Source organism: Siniperca chuatsi, linkage group LG11, assembly GCF_020085105.1.
Source record: "Siniperca chuatsi isolate FFG_IHB_CAS linkage group LG11, ASM2008510v1, whole genome shotgun sequence".
NCBI classification, from domain to species: Eukaryota; Metazoa; Chordata; class Actinopteri; order Centrarchiformes; family Sinipercidae; genus Siniperca; species Siniperca chuatsi.
This window is the reverse complement of record NC_058052.1, coordinates 26,691,733-26,713,933: the sequence shown is the minus strand read 5'-3', so window position 1 is coordinate 26,713,933 and position 22,201 is coordinate 26,691,733. Positions and strand designations below refer to the sequence as shown.

The following is a 22,201-nucleotide window of genomic DNA, read 5'->3' as shown; positions in this document are numbered from 1 at the left end:
TTCATGCATACAAGTAAAAATATAATATAATAAAATAAGTGCATGTTGTGGTGTTGCTCCACATGGCAAGACCCTAAGAATAAAAAGCAATTTTGTCCAGCGCAGTATGCCTCTGTCTGAGTGCATCTGTAACAACACTTCCATTATAAAAAGATATCTAATCAACAGTTTTGATTGGAGGTACAAAGCACCTACATTATTCTGCAAGGCAGTACCTTTACTCTGATACATGGATACTGTTTTTACATTACAGTTTTGGAAATAGCATAGATGCTGAGCACTTTTTTTGTTACCATTTTGTATTAGCTAAACTCTGTGTCAAACTCTACATTCCTCTCTCTGACTGTCCACAGGCTAGTCTGTGTGATGAGATTACAAGCTGCAGAAGTAGAGGAGGTCTCTAAGCTCTTGTATGGTTTTTTTCTTCACTCTAGTGCGACAGAAACACACTGACATAAAAAAAAAACATTCATGAGAACACAAAGATCGCTCTGTTAAAAGTCAAATCAAATTCTGTACTAAAAGAATAATTTTTGGATGATATTTGTCTCAACAATCCAACCAGGAATCCTGAAAATTACAGTGAATAGAAGCGCCTCACTGCTGTTAGGGTTAGTGACAGCTGCAGTGGACGACTGACACATGGTCCCTGCCTCCGAGAGCGACTCGCACAGGAGAGGAACAGCTCGACCACTGAGTGACTGACTGACTCAAAGGCACAGTGTCCTGACATGATGGACAAATCAGGAGAAAGAAAATAGGACCGGTGAAACAGAGGGAGGAATGGATGGAAAAAAGGGGGAAAGATGTTTGGCTCCAGTCACCACTCTTCCATCTCCATGGCCTCTGTTTCACTTCATCTTTCTCCTGTCAGTTCTACCTCTTTATGCTGTGCCTCTCGCAGCTGCAATTGTTTAATTTTTTATTGTTTCATGTAAAATGGGACTCAATGAGTAGTTAATGGATTTAACAGGCTGCACATATTCTCAGTTTGGTGCAGTGGAGTGGTTGAGGATGGAGAGAAAGACAGTGGGCTACATTTCCTTCTCAGCCTCTCTTTCAAACTTAGATAGTGGGTCAATAGAGACAGAGGCGCAGCAGTATTCACAGTTGCCTTTTCCTGCGCTAATCTGCCTATTCAGTACCAGAGATAGAGCCGAGAATATCCGAGAGAGGGGTAAAAGAGGAAAAAAAAATATAGGTACTGTAAGATGTTGAAAGTCTTTGTGAGTAAAAATAGAAAGTGCAGCATGAGAGAGAAAGGAGGTATTAAAAGGGTGAGAGGTTGGATAAGAGAGACTGGAGTAAATTCTTAAAAATATCAGTGAAAACAGGTAGAAAGTTGTGGAGATGTATCAAGAGAGATACAGAAAGAGGGAGATAAGTGATTGAAGGAGTTGTTGAATAAGTGCAGTGGGTGGTAAGAGTCCATGCTGACGCCCCCCTCACCCACAAAACCAGATTTGCATATTACTGCAGTGACGCTTAGATGATAAGTCCTTGTGGTTATGCTTTGATAAATTCACTCCTGCTTTCCTCTAAACCAACTGAAGAGAAGTAGAAAGAAAACATAATCCCCTCTTCTCTCCCTTTCCTTCCTCACTACTCTGTTCTATCCCTTTATACTCTTTCTATTCTTGCGTCTTGTCTTTCAGTTTTGTTTATGTAGTGACAATTCGATTAAAAAGTTTTACGCAAATTTATGAAATGTCAGCAAAATAAAATTTGAATCAGCTCGTATGTCCATCAACCACCTCTACAGTATGTGACAAGATTGCACATCTAACTGAGCACCAGTAACTGATACATCATGGCATTTCATTGATGCTTCTGAGTATTTCTCTCATCTCCCCCACATTTTGTAAGCAGTTATGGTGATTGGGCTTTGACATGCAACAAGGGTCCCTGTCTGATCCTGAACCAGGGTTATTGCAGTTACTGACATCCCAGACACTGCTACTTTTATTCTTTATTTGCTGGGCTTTCCGATGGCATGGAGGCCAGTAACAGTAAACAGCACCATGACATGAAAGTTCTCTCTGAAGTAGGAGAAGCAGAAGCAGGTACCAAAACGCTGAGGTGTATCCCAACAACCGTTTCTCTATCTCAGCCAAGCATAAAACCTTTTTTGAGGCAAAATGTTGGTGTTTAATGCACAAATTAACCATAAAAAACAGGTGGATGGAACTGTACCATGTGTCCAAATCTGAATGTATCGCTTTTCTGTTCTTCAGGTTCAATCTCTCTCTCTCTCTCCCTCAACAAAGCATCTTGAGCCTTTTGCTGTATCATTCTCACTTTGGCCCTCTTCCTAAAGGGAGGAAAAAGTCAAATTTATTATCCCTGGACAGGAAATTGATTCGTTATTTGCATTAAAAACACCACTGAAAAAATCTTAACACAAGACAACACTTTTAGAAAACACTTGGATTAATTAATTAAACCTCTGTCTAGTCTAACTGCTCAGCGAACAAAGAAGGCATCCATATTTTTCCATTATTTCCATTGTTTTTCCATTCAAAAACCTATAGAAGCTTCGAATGTCTGTCGTCAAATTTTATGACGTCCTCACCCAAAAAAACTTCAAAACAAAATCCTCAATTTGAATAAAGTGATTCATCAGATTAAATTGACTTTTTTGTTAAGTAAAGGCATAATGAGTAGGAGTTGTCAGTTGCTGTTTGTAAACACACAATTCAAAGTTGGTCCCACCTCCTCAACGAGCGAGAGATAGAGAGCAGCGTTAGCGAGAACAAAGCAGTGAATCACAAATAAAACGTGATTTTCTGATTGTTTCACAGCAGTTATGTTCTAAAGCACAAACATGGCCACACCTCCGCACAACCCTGCAGAAAGAAGCCACATTTTTGTGGCCCAATTTTGGGTGAATGCAGAGAGAGACGGCGACAGCGATGTCACCTAGTCGCTGCATTGTGAGTCCCGACCTCACACCCTGCTCTCTGCAGAATGAATGAGTAAGGTATCTCTGCAGACCAGAGATTCTGAATGGGAGAGGTAACTGTCAATTTTTTCATTTGGCCGATCAAACTAACTTCACCAATACGCCGCCTGAACCACTTTTTAATTCGACTAATCATCCTTCTCATCGAAAGGGGAGATTCGACACTAAGAATCAAAGTTGCCTTGTTTCTCAAAGTTTAGATCCGAAGTTTTCAGCTCTAGTCAAAGTATCAACAGACAGCAACGTTTTAAAGTGGAAGTTGACCACTTTTGATCATAACAGAAGATAGTAACTTTCACCACTACTCATTTTAGAAATCACACACCGTAAGTTTTGTTGGAAAGATAGACGCTAAGCCAGCTACCACAAACTGTACGTTTTGTGGTAAACTGCAAGCTAATGTTAGCTAACTCGCTAAACTCTATGGGAAATTATAGTAGTAAGCTAACAGGCTAGAAAAGCAGTGGAAAGTGCAGTGTCCTTGCCTTATGAAAGTCGGAACAAACTTTTAAATTAGGCCTTGTAGATCTAATGAGTGAAAATTCAACAACTGGATTGCTTATTTCTCGTCTCAGATTTGTTCAGAAACAGATGTTGGTGGCCTGCGAAAGGTGAAATAAGTGTAAGTTTACATAGCCTACTTTATACAACAGAACTAGGGGCCTCAGGAGGGAGGACTGCAGTTGCACCCTTCTCCAAACTTGGAATGAACAGACATGTCAATGTTATGAATGAAGCTTTGAACTATTTGGTACAGCCCTATAAACGTGTTCTATTCTTTACCGAGGTTTAAATGAGGAGATTGGTATCAGTGTCATCCCAGTGCCAGTACAGCAACACGTCTAAGCAGTTTTTATTTCTAGTTTAGCTAAAAGAGTAGAAGCAAGTGAAATCTGCTGCCTATCAAAAGATTTTATTTTCGTATCGCAATAGTTATGTCCTACAGTAGTGTGGTTCCCAGGTTTACACGCTGTTATTTCTATTATAACGAACAAAACCCAGGTGAGTCATGCATGCATTACTAGCTAGTTAACAAGATGTTATTAGGATGGTTTTTGGAGTTGTTGCAAATTATTTTTTTTAAGCTAGGCTGGCATTTTCCTTCTACTTCTGGTCTTTGACTCTACACGCACACACACACACACACAGATGAAATATATATTGATCTCATGGTCTGTTAATGGCATACAAGTGTATTTCCCAAAATGTCATACTTATTTAAGTTTCTAGGAGTTAGATCCTTGTTAGTTAGTTCCTAGCCTCTCTCTCTGACCAGACTCAGACTACTGGCCTGTAAGCTTTGCTGTAGCACCGGTGTCCTTTTCTTCCTCTCCCTGCATTGAGCTCCTCCCTGTGTCCCACTGTCTCCGTCTGGGTGTCTGACTGGATAGCTGCGCTCAGAAACTCAGCTCTATTGACCCGAATGGATCTCCGATACTTTGATCCTCTCTGTCTTTGAAACTATCCACCCCGCTGGGATGGACTCTCCTGTCACCCCCACTCCTTCATCTGTCTGCTTGTTGACTTTTAGTGGCATTTACTCTCAGACAACTCATGTATTTATTATGTGGACATGAAGGTTTGATCTTGCCCTTTGTTGTAGAGTTTTGTTCCAAAATGAGATATCCACCAGTTTTGTTCCAAAATGAGATACCCGCCATTAAAATGATTGATGGAACAGTTTTAAACATACATAAGGTTCAAGTGAGACAACTCAAGGTCTTACTGACAAATTGGATCAGATACATATAAAAAAAAAAATACAGGAAAGAAAAGTCAAGGCAAGGTCAGGACTGTCTTGTAGATGCACAACTGTCTTGTTTTTTGAAATGATGTAGCCACATAAATCACAACTTTTCGCCTCAACTTTTGGGGATATCCTTTTGCCTTTTTGTTGTCCTCTTTGCGCAAATATATTTCAGAGATATTTAAATTGGAGATGTCCTCCCCCCCCCAAAGCATAAAGAAAGGCATCCTAGTTAGTCAGGATCAAACCTGAATCTTACAGGCGTACACAGTTGTTGTTATGAGTCATGTTTGCTGGTCTTTTAAAACCTGAAATCAGTGCCTCACAGATGAATAAATATCTATGGTTTAGTATTATATTGGATCCTAAGCAGGCTACCATCCCTGGTGCCTTCATTTAGGGCGAGCACAGATTCAGAAGCCAGGCTTGATGTTTAGAAGGCGAGGAGGGCCTGGCTGTGAAGTTTGTAACCAGGTTAGCAAGCGGGCTCCTCCTGTCACAGATGTTTTCCAGCTGCAGTCCCAGTTTTCCCACATCAGACCTGTGCCGATATGTGTTCCTGGGGAATTTTATCTCTTGCTAATGACCCCATTAGTCTATCAGGAGGGGGGGGGTTAATGATGCGTCAACTCACCTGACAAAACAATCACATTAACGCGCCCGGTCGCCACAGCAGCAAATGAGCACTTGCACTCACCTGCAGCATAATTTAATTACTTTTGACCAATTTAATTTTGCAAATGGAGATGTGTGTGTTCACCCGGAAAAATCAACACAATCATGATGGCAATTTGTCAAAGGTGAAAGCTATTTTGATAGAATATTCAGATGTCACATTCGAAATTAATGAGTATCTTTCTTTATTTTAACTTTTCCAGTCTTTGTTTTGTCTTTCATTAGAACTGGTTGTGGAATGAGAACTGGTGTTTTCTATCTCGCAGACAGGTGTGTATGTAATTCATGCTGGCTGTACACTACCTTCAGACAGATGGATTATAAGTTTGAGGTCTTGTGTAGGTGATTTTAGTGATGATTTAGTCAAAAACAAAAAAACAAACAAAAACAAACTACCAATTAAATGAAGGATCAATCTTGCAGCACGAAACGTTGCACATTGTTATTAGTCCTGGCTGTTAAAGAAATCAAGTTTTTAGAATGTATAAGAAAAAAGCTGAAATTATTTTGTATCCATTTTCTACCACACACATTAAAAAGTTACGGTGTTGAATGAGAGACAAGAGAGCATCGTTTTTACCATTTGTAGGGTGATTATTGTTAATTTGCAATGAACAATAATGTTCATTATTGATTAGTCGTTTTCTCGGATGATAATGAAAAATGTCCATTACAATTTCCCAGAGCTGAAATTGAAACATTCAAATATCTTGTTTTGTCTGACCAACAGAAGCAGAAAACCCCAAATTACCATAACGACAAAAAGCCAAATCTAAAGTATTGTCTATGGTAGCCAAAACAAAACCACCTATAAAACCACTGCTAAAGTGAAACAAACAGCCATAATGAACCGTATTCCAACAGACCAGGTGCTGCTAGCCAATCACCTTCCCTCCATCGTTTTGGATGAAGAGAGCACATAACTGTTGGCTGCCCTGTCTGTCTGTATGGCTTACTGTGTCAGAACTTTGCAAAATATGTATGTGCACAGGTGCATGCACACAATTACAGTATTTACACAGTTACACACACACAGGCGCACACTGAGCGACTGTGTAATCGGCTTTCCCCCCCACTAAAAAAATCCCAAGAATCACTTGACTGTGAAATGCTGAAAACATCCAAATCGTATCGAGAGCGCAGCAGATATCCTCCACTGTTTGCCTGTTTTGTTTATTTGGCTCCTGCATACCGGCAGATTGAGCTCTTGTCGTAATGACCATGCATTGTCAAGCCCACGGTTGTTGGGAGGGAAAGACAGGACTAGCTGCACTCGCAAGAGCTGCCATCACTCTAAATCCACATTAACAACAGAAGCTACTGCCAAGGTAACGCAACGCTCCGAGGCATGTGATGCCTTGGTGCATTCGGCTTGCTCTCCGTAAGCCCTGCTGTGGAGAGCAAGTCAAACATCAGATACAGAAGTTGTTTTGAGAGAGGTAGCCAGACTGAAAAAGGAAAGAGAATGAGAGAGGATGGTGGGAGATATGCTTCAATGACCTCGCGTCTCCTGCTGAAGCCAGACAACACTGGCTGGAGTGACGTTGATAAAATGTTTTCTGGATGTTGCGTTGAGGTGCCTGCTGGTAGGATGATGAGTCTCCACCTGTCACACATTGGCTGAGGCTTTTTGCGTTGATGTTCATCAGTTTATTTTTTTCTCCACATGGTTTTCACTCTTACTCTATATTTTCAGTTCACCCTCTTTGCTTTCTTTTGGGCTATTCTCTCCCGTGGCCCTAAATAGAAATGCATCGGCCTAATACTGACTCAAACAGCTGGATCGGGTATTGATGACGACCTACTGAATTCAATTCTATGTTTAGCAGCAATTATGAGTCACTCTAAAACACAGTCACAAAATACAGCTGGAGTCAAGAAATGTAACTGCCACCTCACTAATGCTTAAAACTATAAACCACCATGTTTTATGCCCGTTCATACCTCATACCCTCCGCTCTGACTTCTCCCCCCTCCATTTCTAAACTTTAACAACTACGCAGTAATATTCAAACAGAAACTTAAACGTCACAAGCCACAATCTTACAGCGCCCCACAATGGCAAGTCGGAGGACGTCATCACACAAACTGGCAGGCTTATATTTTGTTCTCATTTGATGCAGATGTATTGTTTTATACTGGAATGTAAATGTACCTTTAAAAAAGGTTTACACTTGAATTGTAATTCCTGTTAAGGTTTTTTTTTTTACCAATTTGCTGGTGCATGATTATTTTAATAATAATAATAGTAAATTTATATCTATGTATTTGTTACATTTTGTTTTACAAAGTTAGGATAGCAATGTATAAGTCAAGCCTGATGTTGCCTTACACATAAAATAATGATCTCAGTATCTTCCACACAGTGTGGCATACAGCTTATTAATTAACGCTAAACATGTATTGGATCGTTACTCTGTATCAGCAGAAATCCAAATTCAGGTTATAGGAATCGGATCAGAACTGAAAAAAAAGTGAATTGTTGCATCCCTAAATAGCTAATTTTATCTATGTAGCACTTTTCAAAACACATTTTACAAAGTGCTTTACACACAAAGGAATAAATGGGAATCCAAATATACTTTAAATGTAATTTCCTTGATAGTTCTCAGTTGATAAAAACATGACTGAGTTACAACAATTTCTTTACATCAGCTAGACAATTATGAGGAGAAAACTAATTTGATTCAAATGGGTCAACAGGTACAATTGCAATGGTCTTAAGAGTGTGTACATAGAAAACAAGGGGACCCACAATAGGACCTTATGGAACTCCATATTATGCAAATGCAGTAAAGCATTTTTTTTTTTTTTTTTAAACACACTTCATTTTAGATTTTACCTTGCAGGTTCAGTGTATCTTATTATTTACACACAAAGTATTGTATATTTTCTGCATCTCTTTTATATGGTGATTTTTTTTTCTTAACTAATGAAGCAGATCCCTCATTAAATACTGTAAAATAATTTCTTGTAATCAGTTTTGTCTTGATAGAATGTATACATGGCTTCAGCTCAACAGGCCACCTACAATAAATCTTTGAAGTGTTATATATTTCTCTGTTAACTCTCTTTTCTCTCTGGGCTTCTAGGTATTGCTATAGCCAGTGCTCTGGTAGACACATCACAACAGCGAGTGATGGACTTCAGAGAAAGAGGCCTGGGTCTGAAGCACCGCAAACACACCGTGCACCACCAAGGGACATGTGTATGAACTGAATGCCCTCAAACATATCCATTGTGCCCCCCAGGGAACAATGGCGATATTCTCATTGACTTTAAACAAAGGAAATGCCTGCAAAAATTGGGTTTGGATGGTGTTTGATAATGGCTTGTAAGGAGAGGAAATAAATCCACTGTCATCAACAGGCACCCAAACTGGGAATAAATGGTACTAGTGGTCCCTTTCTACCCTGGATCAGATGGAAAAATGCTCTCTCTCCCTTGTGTGTACATGTTGGTCCTGATGAACCAGGAAAACAAATATTGGAAACCTGCCGAACGAGAATGTGTTTCTACACCACAGCTTTGGTCAGAATTTTACTAAGAGAGCGGGCAGGCTTTACCACTTTCATGCCATGTGGCTCTGCTTCTGTCTATCATGCAGTTTGCCATATTGACAGAGAAAAACACTTGTTGCACACCAAACTGAATGGCTTTGAGCTGAAATGAAGTCCTCCTGACCCACTCGGCCTCAGTGAGCCATGCTGGAAAGAACAACACGGACCTAACTAGATCAATGAAAAACACTGCAGTGGGTGGTGTTCTGTGACATTTGCTTGAGTAGAAAGTCTCCAGGGAATTTAAAGACTACTACTGTTGAGAACTGCATCTTGCTAAGATCATTGAATGCAACTGTTGATGTGTCTTTATGAAATACATGGAATTCTTGTTTTTCCCTGCACCAACATTTGAAGTTCTACATTTTGATATCTGCTCAGGTCCTCTGTAATGGAAAAGGGTCAATTATACGTAGCTTTGGGCCTTATACACGTCTGTATATGCACTACAAGTGAAATGCTTTACCAGTACATTAGGACCCTCTGTGGGATAATAATATGCAACGATCATCCAAATGTAATGTTTATTCTGGGCTGCGATGTAACCTCAAGGTCGGTATCATCAAACGCATACTACTGATGGTATTCCTATGTCTATTAATTCATCGATTACTGTGAAGCTACACTATTCATATTTTCTCTTGACCTCCAGTAGATTTCATGCCTGTTTGTGACAAACTTTTATGTAACATATCTCCTTATGTAATTATTTATTAATTATGCAAATTACAGTTAAACAATAATTTAGCAAGTTTTACAAATGCACTAAGGATTTATTAAACATACTACATAATTGATTTTACAGAGGAGATCTGTGCAGTACTCAGTCTTTTCATTTCCAAATATATTTTATGTATATCATAGCCAGTTTTGTGTGATGTCAAAAGGTTTTTCCCTTTACCAATTGTGTTAAAACTGTCAATAGATATTGTAAAGTCACTTTTTATCAACTGCACATACACAGTAGATGTATGTCTTTATGCACATGTATTGTCTATATATCAAGCCTGATTGTTTTCATTCAGGTGTTTTGTTTTCATGTAATTTTGCACCAGTTTGTTGTTGAGACTTCTATTAACAAAAGGGCAGCTCATCACACTGTTTTTGTCCATATGAGCATAAATCTGTACATTTACAATTAAAACATTTTGATGCCTCTTTGTATGGTAATTGGATCTGATATACTGTGTATATTCCTACCTCTGGTGTTGTGTTGTATTGATCGGTGTTCTCAGGATGTCAGTAGGGTCAGATGACAAGCTCAGCCAACACTATAGACTCTGCCATCCAACACTGCTGACAGAGTTACATCAGGACTGGCTCAGCAACCTGAATGGACAAACAGAATGGAAAAAACACTGAGCAACAACTTGCGTTAATAATTCATTTACATTTTACATAACACATAATCCAAAAAGGCACAGTTCTGTTACGACTAACTATTAGTGTCAACACTTGCGGCACCCTACTCCATTACAACAGTTAACTAGCAGTATATGCCTTGCCTTTCATCTTACTGAGCCCAAGAATGGTGCTACTGGTCCATCAGTTGGTCTTTAATTTGGGTGCAAGTTCTGTTTGGGCCACAACCAGATGTCTCAACAGCTACTGGAAAGAGTTCCATGAAATTTGGTTTGGAATTATGATCCCCAGAGAATGACCACTGAAGATTTTAGTGACCTGCTGACCTATCCAGCAGGCCAAACTGCTTCCTTGACCAAGACTTTGGTCCACGAAACACCAACTCATTTACAGTTTTCTACTGCAGAACACTAATGGCTGGACTCCCATGAAATGTGCTGCAGATATCCTGGGTCCCCAGAGTGACCCTGTCACCTTTCCTAACAAAACCTAACCTGCGATGTCCACTGGAAGAGTGTCGGACGGCGGCGTGTCTGTTCTTTAGCAGTTATATGTAGGGCTGTACGATATCGTTTCAGCATCAACATCGCAGGATGTGTGATGTCATTAAGGCAAATTAACTCAAACACATCACGCTACAACTTTTTTTACTGCTTGATACAAAAAGGAAAACTTGCCAGGTTCTCATTTTCCATGACTAATCTACAAGAGAGGTGAGTGACATGCAGGCTCTGCATGCACAGCGAACTGTTGTGTGTCAGAGCTGCCAGTGTCTTTTGGCCAGTGGAGGAGAGATACACCAGATTTACCTTCTGCATCAGATCGCCTTGTAAAGTCAGCGTCACTTTAACCAACTCATGGTAAAACAAACAAACAAACAAGCCTCGTCTCTGGAGTCTGTGTCAGGAGGAGGAATATCACGATGGACGTGTGTGTTTCTCCAGGAATTGTCGGTCTTGGTGGACCTGAGGCCAACGCTGCATACCTGACTGACTACTGTGTATATTGTAAATAATCACTGTTACTGAACTACGAATACAGACGCTATTTCCATTTTGATTTCCTGATTTGTTTCGTGGGGATGAGCAGACTTTTGAGTTGTCTTTTTGTGGTTGTGTACTGGATTGGAACTGAACTGTTTTGGGGCTGTAGGACGAGTTTTTCCACATGCACACTCACACCAATATTGCTTTTTTTTGCTTGATTTAATTCACCTATTGAAAATTGCATTGAATTGTGGTCCATTTGTTTTTGCAGTGCTGGTTTTTGGTGACATTTCATTGCTACTTGCCATTTGCTTTATTGTTTTTTTTATGGTTTGATGGAGCTATTTTATAATTATTATTTGTCAGCAGAAAAAAAATGCAATGTCACTTTTTTCCAATATCGTGTAGCCCTAGCAGGGCTCCAGACTTTTTACATTGGTGGCACTGGTGCCTAACTTTTTTTATTTAGGTGCACCAAGTAATACATTTTAAGCGTTATCTTTTATGGGGGGATAATATATACAAGGTAGATTTATTTATCATTTTATAACAGAGGGTTGTATAACTCTTTATGCTACTCACAAAAACCAACGTTATATAGGCTAATATTTGAAAGAACATATTAATACTTTACCCTATTTCTAGTAAGTTATTTCTTGTTTCACCATTTTAATCTGCTCACTTTGCTTTCCCCTTCTATTCAATTTTATTTATATAGCGCCAATTCATAACAGAAGTTAGCTCATTGCACTTTTCCTACAGAGCAGGTCTAGACCGTACTCTTTATAATATTATTTACAGAGACCCAACAAATCCCACCACGAGCAAGCACTTGGCGACAGTGGCAAGAAAAAACTTCCTTTAAGAGGCAGAAACCTTGGACAGAACCAGACTCAATGGTGGGCGGCCATTTGCTGCTGCCGTGTTAGGTTTTCAGACAGACAGAGAGATTTTGGGGGAGGCACAATGCAAATACCACCTAGAATTTTATTTTTATTTTTTTAAATAGTAGAAATCGCCTTGATTATTGTAACAGCCTGTTCACTTGTCTTAATCAAAAAAACTTTGAAACGACTGCAGACTGTACAGAACTCAGCTGCTCGGCTGTAAACCAGGGCCGAGAGGTTCGACCACATCACACCTGTTTCAGCCTCTTTACATTGGCTCCCTGTTTGTTTTAGGATTGATTTTAAGATCTTATTGATTACTGTTAAGGCTCTTCATGGCCTGGCTCCAGACTATATTTAAGACCTTGTAATCCCTTATGAACCTTCACGTAGTTTGAGATCTTCGGGCAGGGGTCTTCTGTCTGTTCCTGAGTCCTGGATGGAATCTAAGGGGGACAGAGCTTTTGCCATCAGGGCCCCGAGGCTCTGGAACAACCTGCGTGAAGACATTAGGTTTTCTGAGTCAATGTCTTCTCTTAAGTCTCGTCTCAAAACACATTTTTATCTGAAAGCAGATCCTGATTTTACCTGAACTGGCTGTTTATTTTATTGCTTTTGTGTATTTTATGTGTTTTATTTCTTTATATTTCGTCATTCACTGTGGTATTTTATTTCTCTTGTTGTGAAGCACTTTGTACTTTATAGAGCACTTATCAAAACAAAGTTTTATTATATTATTATTACTACTGTTTTATCATAATAATAATTGTAGTGTTAATATTAATAAATTAGTAATAATAGGACTGAGCTATAGGAAAATGTCTTTTCTCCACACACAGAGGCTTGCCCCACCTGCCTCTGTTTCTGCTGTTAACTTTCTTCGACAGCAGTACATTTTTTAAAGTTTTTTGTTTTTTACCTGCAATTCCATTTTCACAACAGCAGGTGAGCATCATGTGGAGGAGGAAACTATCTACACCAATGTGGTCCGGAATGACATCAGCACCAAAAGGTGCACTTACAAGCTTTAACAAAACAACGGCATAAATAGACCTACATTACACAGGAGACTCTCTCTTTCTCTCTCTGTTTCTCTGCAGAGCATGTGCAATTATCAGTAGACTGCACGGGAGCGGTACAGCGAGGGGAGACTGTCCACGTCGATCGCGGAAGGCATCGTTTTTTTTAATTATTTATTTTTTAAATCAGATCTACTAAATTTCAGTCGCACTTGACGGTTTTTTGGTCGTACCCCGGAGCTCTGCCTAGTTATATTTCCAATAAAGTTGTTTTACATTTTCCATGTTTTACAAGCATAATGAATACATATTTGCAGCTCATTTAGATGTGGTAACAGATGTCTTGTGCCTTTGTTTCTTGTATCAGCATTTTCTGGATAATGTATATTAGCACCAGAAAGAAAATAATAATAAAAAAAAAAAAACCTGTCCCTGTCTGCCTTCCTCACTTTTTTTTTAGCTCTTCTTTCTCCTCTCTTTCGCTACTTATAAACAAGAAAAAAGTTATGTGTAAAGACAAAGTTAGTAACAAATTAAATCCATCATTAAAATGTCATTTCAATTCAACTATCAAATATAGGTTTTTAGAAACATTCACAAGTGAATTTCACGCTCCAGAGACCAGAGCAAAAGTAGACCCAGTGCATGGAGTGAGTGGGACACTGGCACATCGGCAGTGAATAGTCTCCAGAGCTGGAACGAATGTATACATTCATGCTCCTCAGAAGATGAACCTTTCCATTTTGGCCACCATCCTCAAGCCAAAATGTCATAATCCAGTAGGCAGATTGCAATGAAATTTGCTGAGCACATTTATTCTCATTAGGGGATAAAACATTTAGATTTTAAAGACCCCTTTCTTATAGCACCGTCCTTAAAACAAACCTTACTACCAGTACAGAAGTTGTAAGTATGTTGGTTATTCCTTCCATATAGACGTTTTTGCCTAGCAGAGCTTTTGTCCTGTCAAACACAGGTGTAACTAACGTTAATAATGGCTGCACTGCATCCATGTGTGCCCCCCAAGGCCCTGCTATTGTACACACACACACACACACACACATTTATACTTTTATGTGTAGTGGGACTTTGTTTACAAATGTGATGCCACATACAGATGCAGTTTATAGAAATAAAATCAATCCAGTCTTTTTATGTCTGCATTGTTTCACTAACAAATAGCTGCGTGTGCTTTAAAATGGACCGCGGATTATGTCCTCTGTCACGAAGCCGTGGGGTGATCTCAAATCTTCAAGAATTAGACACTTTTATGCAAATGTGGGACTATAACCAGAAGAAAACACCAACATACATTCTTTCCAAGGAACAGCAGCGCTCTACCGTCTGGCTGCATTTCAAAATCTTTCACAGTCAGTGATGTAGTGGTAAATAAAAAGCTGGGTAAACAATGCTTTCATGTCAGTAATCATTTGCATATGCCTTCTTTTACCTTGAAAAACCTTATCCGCTTGTAACCAATGTCAGTCTGATATGGCTCACTAAGCTAAGGATTGGTTATATTGATATTTTTTTAATTCAGAATGGAAATGATTTAAAATAAACTGTGTTAAATACAATCTAATATGTTTAATTTGGTTGGGTTTACCACTCGCTACGTCCATGATCAAACTTAATTTTTAAAAACTGTTTCAACAAATGCGGAAATGTTTATTACTGAAAGCTATTTTCACACCTGTTTGCTTTTGACACCTTTCTTTGAAAGTCTATTTTGAAACTTGAAAGGCCTCTGAACATTACATGAGGCCAATGCTGCTAGTGTCACCACCATTAGTGGCCAGGAGGAGATAAGTGCTCCTTTTTATGCTCTCAGCTCACTGTATTTTTCCCCCAAGATAAAAGACTGCAGTATTTAGCATTAAGTGGGCTGCTGGCATCTCCACTCTGCTCAATACCTCCACGTCAGAGGCAGCAGGAAGTGGTGCACTTTCCCTTTTATCCTGATCTAAGATGTTTTTAAAACCAGTTCTGAGGATGAAAGGGGGGTTTCTGTTTTTAGTGTAAAGTCAAATGTCAAAAGCTCAATACCTGAACACACAAAACGATTGCAAACATACAAAGAGGGAAAGAAGAAGAAAGGTTACCTGCCAATTTAATGACTTTCTGCCACTGTTGGACTGCAGATACATGGGAATGTTTTCTGTTTTACTGTCAGTCTCTGGTAGAAAATGGTAACAAAGAGCCTGGCACACTTCTGACATGGGTCCCACATGTTCACATATGTGCAAACACACCAACTCAATCTCCAATGAATTCTGTTCATATGCAGAGTCAACGAGTTACAATCAGTGGAGCATTCGGTGCCAATGCAAGAAATAAAGGGATGCGAGCAGCTTTTGCCTTCATCACTGACAACCCAGGATCACATGCACTGCCTTCTTCTTAATTTAACCTCCACCACAATCTGTCTCTAACCTTAACCTACTGGTCTTAGTTGACATGAACAATATGTAGCTGCGTACTCTGCGATATGTTTGTGTGATAGACAAGGACCACACTGCCTTTCAGCAGTTTGTTGCAAGGCACCAGCAACTGCACTTGTAGAGAAACCAAGTACTCGTCTCTCTAGGTCTCTCTTGCATAAATGCTCTCTGAACCACATGAATCACACCATGAACAGAGTCACAAACGGATCCACGTTAGCCAACATGGTCTCAATAGTACACACTAGTGTTGCAAGCTACACAGCAGTCCGGCCACACATGAAAGTAGGAGATCGCCAAAGTGATTACAATACATCCTGGTGAATGGCTGAACAATAAATTGTGCTAACCATCCAATGCTGTTTGAGATTGCCTATTTTAAAATCAGGACCGAAGTGGTAAACCGACCAACTAAAAAAACAGAATAAACAGAGCGAAGAAAATGCGTACATTTTGTAAAATAAAACAGTCTCGATACTCCCTGTTAAAACCCAGAATGTCCTTTATCGGAAAGCATACCAATTCTACATAAAAACATATTTATGTCCATAAAAAAAAAAAAAAAAAAAAACATGTTAGCAACACTTCAGAGAGCATAACAAAAAGTGCAAACCTGTACCCTTCAAGATTGTAGTCTCTGTTAAATCCACATCACTCCAACCAACTCTCACGCACCGACTGTGAGACTCACGCCATTGGCACTTTTTACACGCTACACATATATAACTGATAACGTCGCGAATCAACTCTGTACAGCTGGCGCTACACCAGCGTACACCGGGATAGCCATCGAGTGGACCCAGTCTTGCGAGTCGCAGACAGGTAACGTTACTGGTAGAGTTTTGTGATAGAAAATGTGTTCAATGAAGCGTCACCAACAGCAGCAAGTTTGATGAATTGATTTCTGCCTGTCATTGATTAACTGATAACTTTTACATTTTAAGAAGGTAAAAGACAAGTATGGATACATTAAGGTAAGAAGGATTGTGTTCGGACAATAAAATGGTGGCTATACAATGTTTTTATATTTTTTAAAAAGGGAGTAAAAAAGGCATGTATTTTGAGTTACAGTGAGAAGGTGTAATCATAATGTACTCCTCATAATAAAGAGTACTAGACACTGGACTTGAACGTAAACAAAAGCTAACATTCATTTACAGTGATCTTGATAAAACTATTGACAGTGTCTGACTTACATGTTGTGAAAGTTGGAAAATGGAACATTATCTGTTGATAGTGCCATAAATAATGTGCCATAGATGTACCAGTCCTATTCTTCAAAGTACAGCTTACATCCCTGATTGAATGCCACAGCATGTGATGTTCAGTAGGTTCTGGGTTAAACATGCAGAGTAAGACGGCTTTTTCTGGTGTATATTTACCACTTTTCTGGCAGAATGATTGGCAGGTATGCTGATCAACCATACGTATTCATCATTGACCATGATAAATTACTTGGCTTTCCATCTGTAAATGCTTTAAAATTGTGAATTTGGCTGCAGAATTTTCTTGACAAAATTCCTGGGGGTTGAGGAGTGATGACCCCGACCCCCGCGGTGGGTAACGTCACAGAAGGCCTACTCATAAAATGTCCCGACTTCATCGACACCGAATCTAACTCCAAACTAAATTGAAAAGTTGGCAGCCCTGCAAATCAGAGTAAGAATGCCCTGTTCATAATTTTTAGTGCAACAACATACCCAGTACTACACATACATTAACAGCCTTAACCAATTATCACTGAAAATACCCAGATTTTGGTAAAAGGGGAACATTCGTTTGAACTGAATCTCACCCACTGTTTACGCCAAAAGTGTTTGTGACCTGCTGACACTGATCACCACAGTTTACAGCAAGTAACGCCCTTGTGACATTGACAGCTTGGAAATTGCTTCCAGTAATAAATAAAAGACCAAAAATAAATAAAAAAATAGAGGGATGTTGGCGCATATTCTAAGTACAAAAGGGGTAAAAATATAAAATTCACACAGATTTCTGGTTTATTGATTTTTACCTGCTTAATTAAGAAACAGACAAAATCCCATTTAATAAACAAAAGCGAGCAATAACTGTACCTTATTTTCTACTCAAGATTACATGAGTGAATATTCAGATAATCTAGTTAAGATTAGGTTTCCACAGCTCCATGTGAACGCAAATTTGTAGGACCTTTCAGTTGATGCCCTTAACGTTTCAGTTTGACGTAGTCACAAAAATGCCATTCAGCCGAGGAGAATGAATGATATTTGTAATTTGGCCTAAATTCAAGCCTAAATTCGAGACATAAGTACAACATTTAGCCTGGAATGAATCCTCAATTAAATTAGCTAAATCAACCGCACATCACCTCTGCCAAGTCTGAGTTTTTAGGTCCCATTTATATCCATGGAGACACACACACACACGCCTTTTTTTCTTTCCCTCTCTCTATCCTGTCTGCTTACAGTATCTTTCCATCTCTGCTGCCCTTTTCACTGCCTCATCCCCCACTCTCTCACCCCCTTGGTCTTCCCCCTTCTCTCACCTCCCTCTTGCTTGACTCAGGGTCAGCTGAGCCACATCCTTGTGATTGATGTCCCATCCAGACCTCAATCTTTATGCCATTACGCGCCAACTGCGGCGGGGGTGCAACACAGGATTACAAAGCACACTGCTGTCCTCCGCCCCCCACCCCCCAACACACACCCAACCAAACCACACTAGTCAGCCGGCCTCTATGACGCTGACGCTGTGAAGAATGTCGCCCCTGTAAGCGCCGTCCTCTACTTAATCCCAAAATGCACTGCTCTGTCATAAGTGGCCTTCTACACTAACAAAGAGGGCCCTTTTTTTCCCTCTCAGCACACAAAGTGCAAAGATGTGAAGGATGAAAGAGAAGGAGTGAGCAGCTTGATTATGTGAGCAGTAACCACAGGGACACCGTGGACGCCTGCAGGGTCAGCTGACAGGTTGAGGTGACCAGTTTCCTGCTTTGTCGCAGAGATTTTTCCAATCATTTCTGTGACTCACTGTTCAAATTTTTTTAAAAGCCTTTAAAAATTATATAAAAATAAATGTAACGTGTAGAACCTTGATTTGCCCCAAGGTAAGTTTTTGAAAAAAATGAAAAAAAGAAATGAAAAAAAACTACTTTTTCTTCATTGTTCAACATTTCATCGAGTCTTACACTGAATGAAATATTCATATCCAAGACACCATGTTTTTTTTTTGTTTTATATTATTGCACCTGGTCAGTTTATTTTCATATTTACCAACGTAATTTTACCAGTCCTACAATCTGTCTACAATTACTGTGTGTTTGTTTCATTCAGCTGTGTGTGCCAATCACTTGTTCGGCCAAGGTAAGGCTCCTTTGGTTGTTTGCCGAGCGCAAGTAAGAAACAAAGCATTTTGACAGGGTCCGAAATTAACACCAGCCAAGCGCGGGCAGATTTTCCGTTTGTTGTATAAATCTCAGGATGGTTGTACCAAAATAGTCATGCAATAAACTATGCTGAGGGTCTCTATGGTCACGCTGCTTCTGTCCTCTGCTGCCTACGTCGGAGTTTGACACACAGTTTTTACACGCGTCTAAACAGTGGCGTGAAACTGACCGTCTCGAGTGCGCCTAGTTTCGCGGCACTGTTGTACCGTACGGGACATCAGATACTGCGCTCAACTATCACACACCGCCGGTCTGGTGCTGCAAACCGGTATCACGCCAAAGTGTGTAATTCACACGCCGGTCCACCGTGTCACGTTTTCAACACGTTCTCATTCCGCAGTCAAGTTAGCAATAATAAATATGCAACGTCAGAGTAGACTTTCAAAATAAAGCTTGCTGAGAAACGTTTCAGGTGACGGTCGCAGTTTGGTCAGGTTTAGGAAAAGATCGTGTTTTGGGTTAAAATAACTACTTCCTTAAAACAATCAACATTGATTATTGGTTTCACACAGGAAACGAATCCCAGTCTCCTGTGTGAAAGTCCTGTGTTCGACCCATTACTTTTATGTTTGATCCTTAAGTACATTTAATAGCAAATAAGTAGAATTTTGAGATCAACACTTCTTGAGTTGCATTCAGGTTGTATTGATTAACCGTTGACCAATATATTAAAATAATTTAGCTTCAAATTTTGCTCTGGCCTCTTTAAGTTTGTATTCAACATAATAGTGTATTATCTCAATGAAATGTACTGATATGAATTTTTATGTGATACAAAAATTTATTTTGGCCGGTACAAAATATGCGTGGCCGGCGGATTTTTTTTATCTACCAGTCCCACCGGCTGGTGAGTCAAAAGGTTAATTTCGGACACTGCGTATTGAACTGAGTGAGGGAGTATAAGTATTTGATTACGGGTCGGGTCGCATGGTCTTCCAATAAAGGGATCAGGTCAGGCCCAGAACTGATGCGGGTAATGGGTCAGTTCTGTTACAGAACTTGGTATGGGACTGACTCAGGGTTTGCAAATGTGGACCCATGTAGCACTTTGTTCTATGGCTATCTTATGTATCATTACACACGTTTTTCCTGACATGTTCAATATCTTTGGAAACTTTGGAATCTCCTACGGTTTAAAATATAAGGCTGCGTGGTTCAAAACAATGCTTGAATTAATAATACGACAGAAAACTTGTTTGAGATTGAGGATTGAGTTTTAAACTTTCATTTTGTAGTATGTAATGAAAAAGGCTATGTAATTGTAGTGGAATAAAGAATATTATATTATGATATACTGTATATATAGAGATGAAACGATTAGTCAATTAATCAATTAGTCAATCGACTGAACATTAATCAGCAACTATTTTGATAATCAATTAACTGTTTAAAAAAATGCTAGTAAGCTACTGGTTACACCTTCTCCAATGTGGAAATTTGCTGGTTTTTGTAGTCTTCTATGATATTGAACTGAATATTTGGGTTTTGGACTGTTGGTCTGACAAAACAAGACACTGAGATGGCCTTTTTTCCACCGTTGTCTGACCTTGCATGGACCAAAGAATTGATTATTCGAGAAAATAATCGACAGATCAGTCAACAATGAATAGAATCGTTAGTTTCAGCCCTAATATATACGTTAGATAATATAGATGTATATTAGAATATATTGTTTTAAAATGTAGGCTATATGTTGTGAATGGCAAGTTACAGTACTCAGACAAATAAATATCCAAGTATAAATTCTTTAAGAAATACTTTAAGGATAAGTCTGGTAGTATTACATTTCTTTCACTGCCCTATGAAAAGACCAAAACCAACTATAAACTGATCCTACTAACAAGTTGTCTGTGTATTTAAAGCCCGTATATCTTCTTCCTCTGAGCCACAGAGCTCCATTGTTGTCCAAAAACTATTAAAACACATCAGTGAGCCACACTGTTGCACTGGGTGACATGTTTCTTCATTACCATGAACACACACACTGTAGTTCATTCTGACTCAGTCCCACACACACGTCCTGCTACCCCAAACACTCACTAAAGCACCAAATGTATATTAATCCGCCGCTGAAAATAGTCCTGAACAAATGCAAAATCCTCCTTTTTTAGTAATGTTTGTTAAAAACTACAGTGACCAGCTGTTTTAGAAAATTGTGTTTTTTAAATGATTCTATACATTTGTGACTCCTTTTTAAAGATGGATGTCTTCAGTAGGAACCAATGGGCTTAAAGAGCCACAGACAGGGTAGAGGAGTATTAACTAAGAAATACATTGTTGATTTTTCAAGCGATTAAACACCAGTCTTGTCCTTTAAGTACACAAATGATTGGTATTTCTACTAATTATGTTACTCCACTATTTTTTTTATGTAATCTGTTGTAAACAACCTGCCTAATTAAACTATGATTGTAAAGAACCAAACATGATTGCAACAAACACATCTATTAGTATTCATAACCTATTTGTCATAGTGACATGAATTGGCCACACAGGACTTTAGTGCATCACACAGCGATTCCCTCGTGATGCATTAATAGCTGTTAATTCGTGCTGGTGTCAGGAGACCAAATGTGTTTGTTAAGTTTTATGACCTCCTCTTATAAACTGTCCATTAATGAATAGAGCTTTGGTATTGATGATAAATATATATATATATAAAAAAAAAAATAAAAAAAAATATATATATATATATATATATATATATATATATATATCAGAAGGCTTGTTATGAGTGTGAGCAGACTGCAGCATGACAGCCAATTCTAATTAATGACAGGTCTGGTTCAGTTTTATTCATATGTATCACGTCTCCTAAAGAACCTTGAAGATTAGAACTACAAATCTCCACAACAGGGCCACAAAAAATGTGCAATATCAACCCAAACAGTCCTAAAATAAAATGTAAAGAAGCTAACAACTCAAATTGTGTCCATGTCATTTGGACACTCCAGCATGAGCATCCCACAATGAAGCCTGAGCAGGAAATCAGCAATGCACTTTGAACCGACCATCTCTGCAATATAAATCTCAACTCATCAATTCTCAAATCAGTCAAGTGAGTCGTCAAAACCTTAATGTTTCTTTTTTACAACAAGTGATAAAGAATCAGCCAGTGCAGTAAATATATTTCACATT

The 22,201-nt window shown here is 39.1% G+C and overlaps 1 protein-coding gene and 1 long non-coding RNA gene across 7 annotated transcripts in view; one reads left to right on the top strand and one right to left on the bottom strand.

The window, feature by feature from the left end:
- The window catches only part of atrnl1a (attractin-like 1a), a 259,623-nt gene extending 249,509 nt beyond the window's left edge, over positions 1 to 10,114 (top strand). For all 4 annotated transcript variants that reach the window (XM_044214108.1, XM_044214113.1, XM_044214109.1 and 1 more), the window contains one exon: positions 8,477 to 10,114. In XM_044214108.1, the coding sequence (XP_044070043.1) occupies positions 8,477 to 8,598 (122 nt within the window). In that variant the 3' untranslated portion in view covers positions 8,599 to 10,114. The remainder of the gene's footprint in view (positions 1 to 8,476) is intronic.
- The window catches only part of LOC122884323, a 40,417-nt gene that overhangs the window by 6,980 nt on the left and 11,236 nt on the right, over positions 1 to 22,201 (bottom strand). For 2 of the 3 annotated variants that reach the window (XR_006379862.1, XR_006379860.1), the window contains exon 2: positions 10,145 to 10,273. This is a non-coding gene — a long non-coding RNA (uncharacterized LOC122884323). Of the gene's footprint in view, positions 1 to 2,193; positions 2,312 to 10,144; positions 10,274 to 22,201 lie in introns of all 3 variants that reach the window. The other variant, XR_006379861.1, reaches the window with a different exon arrangement.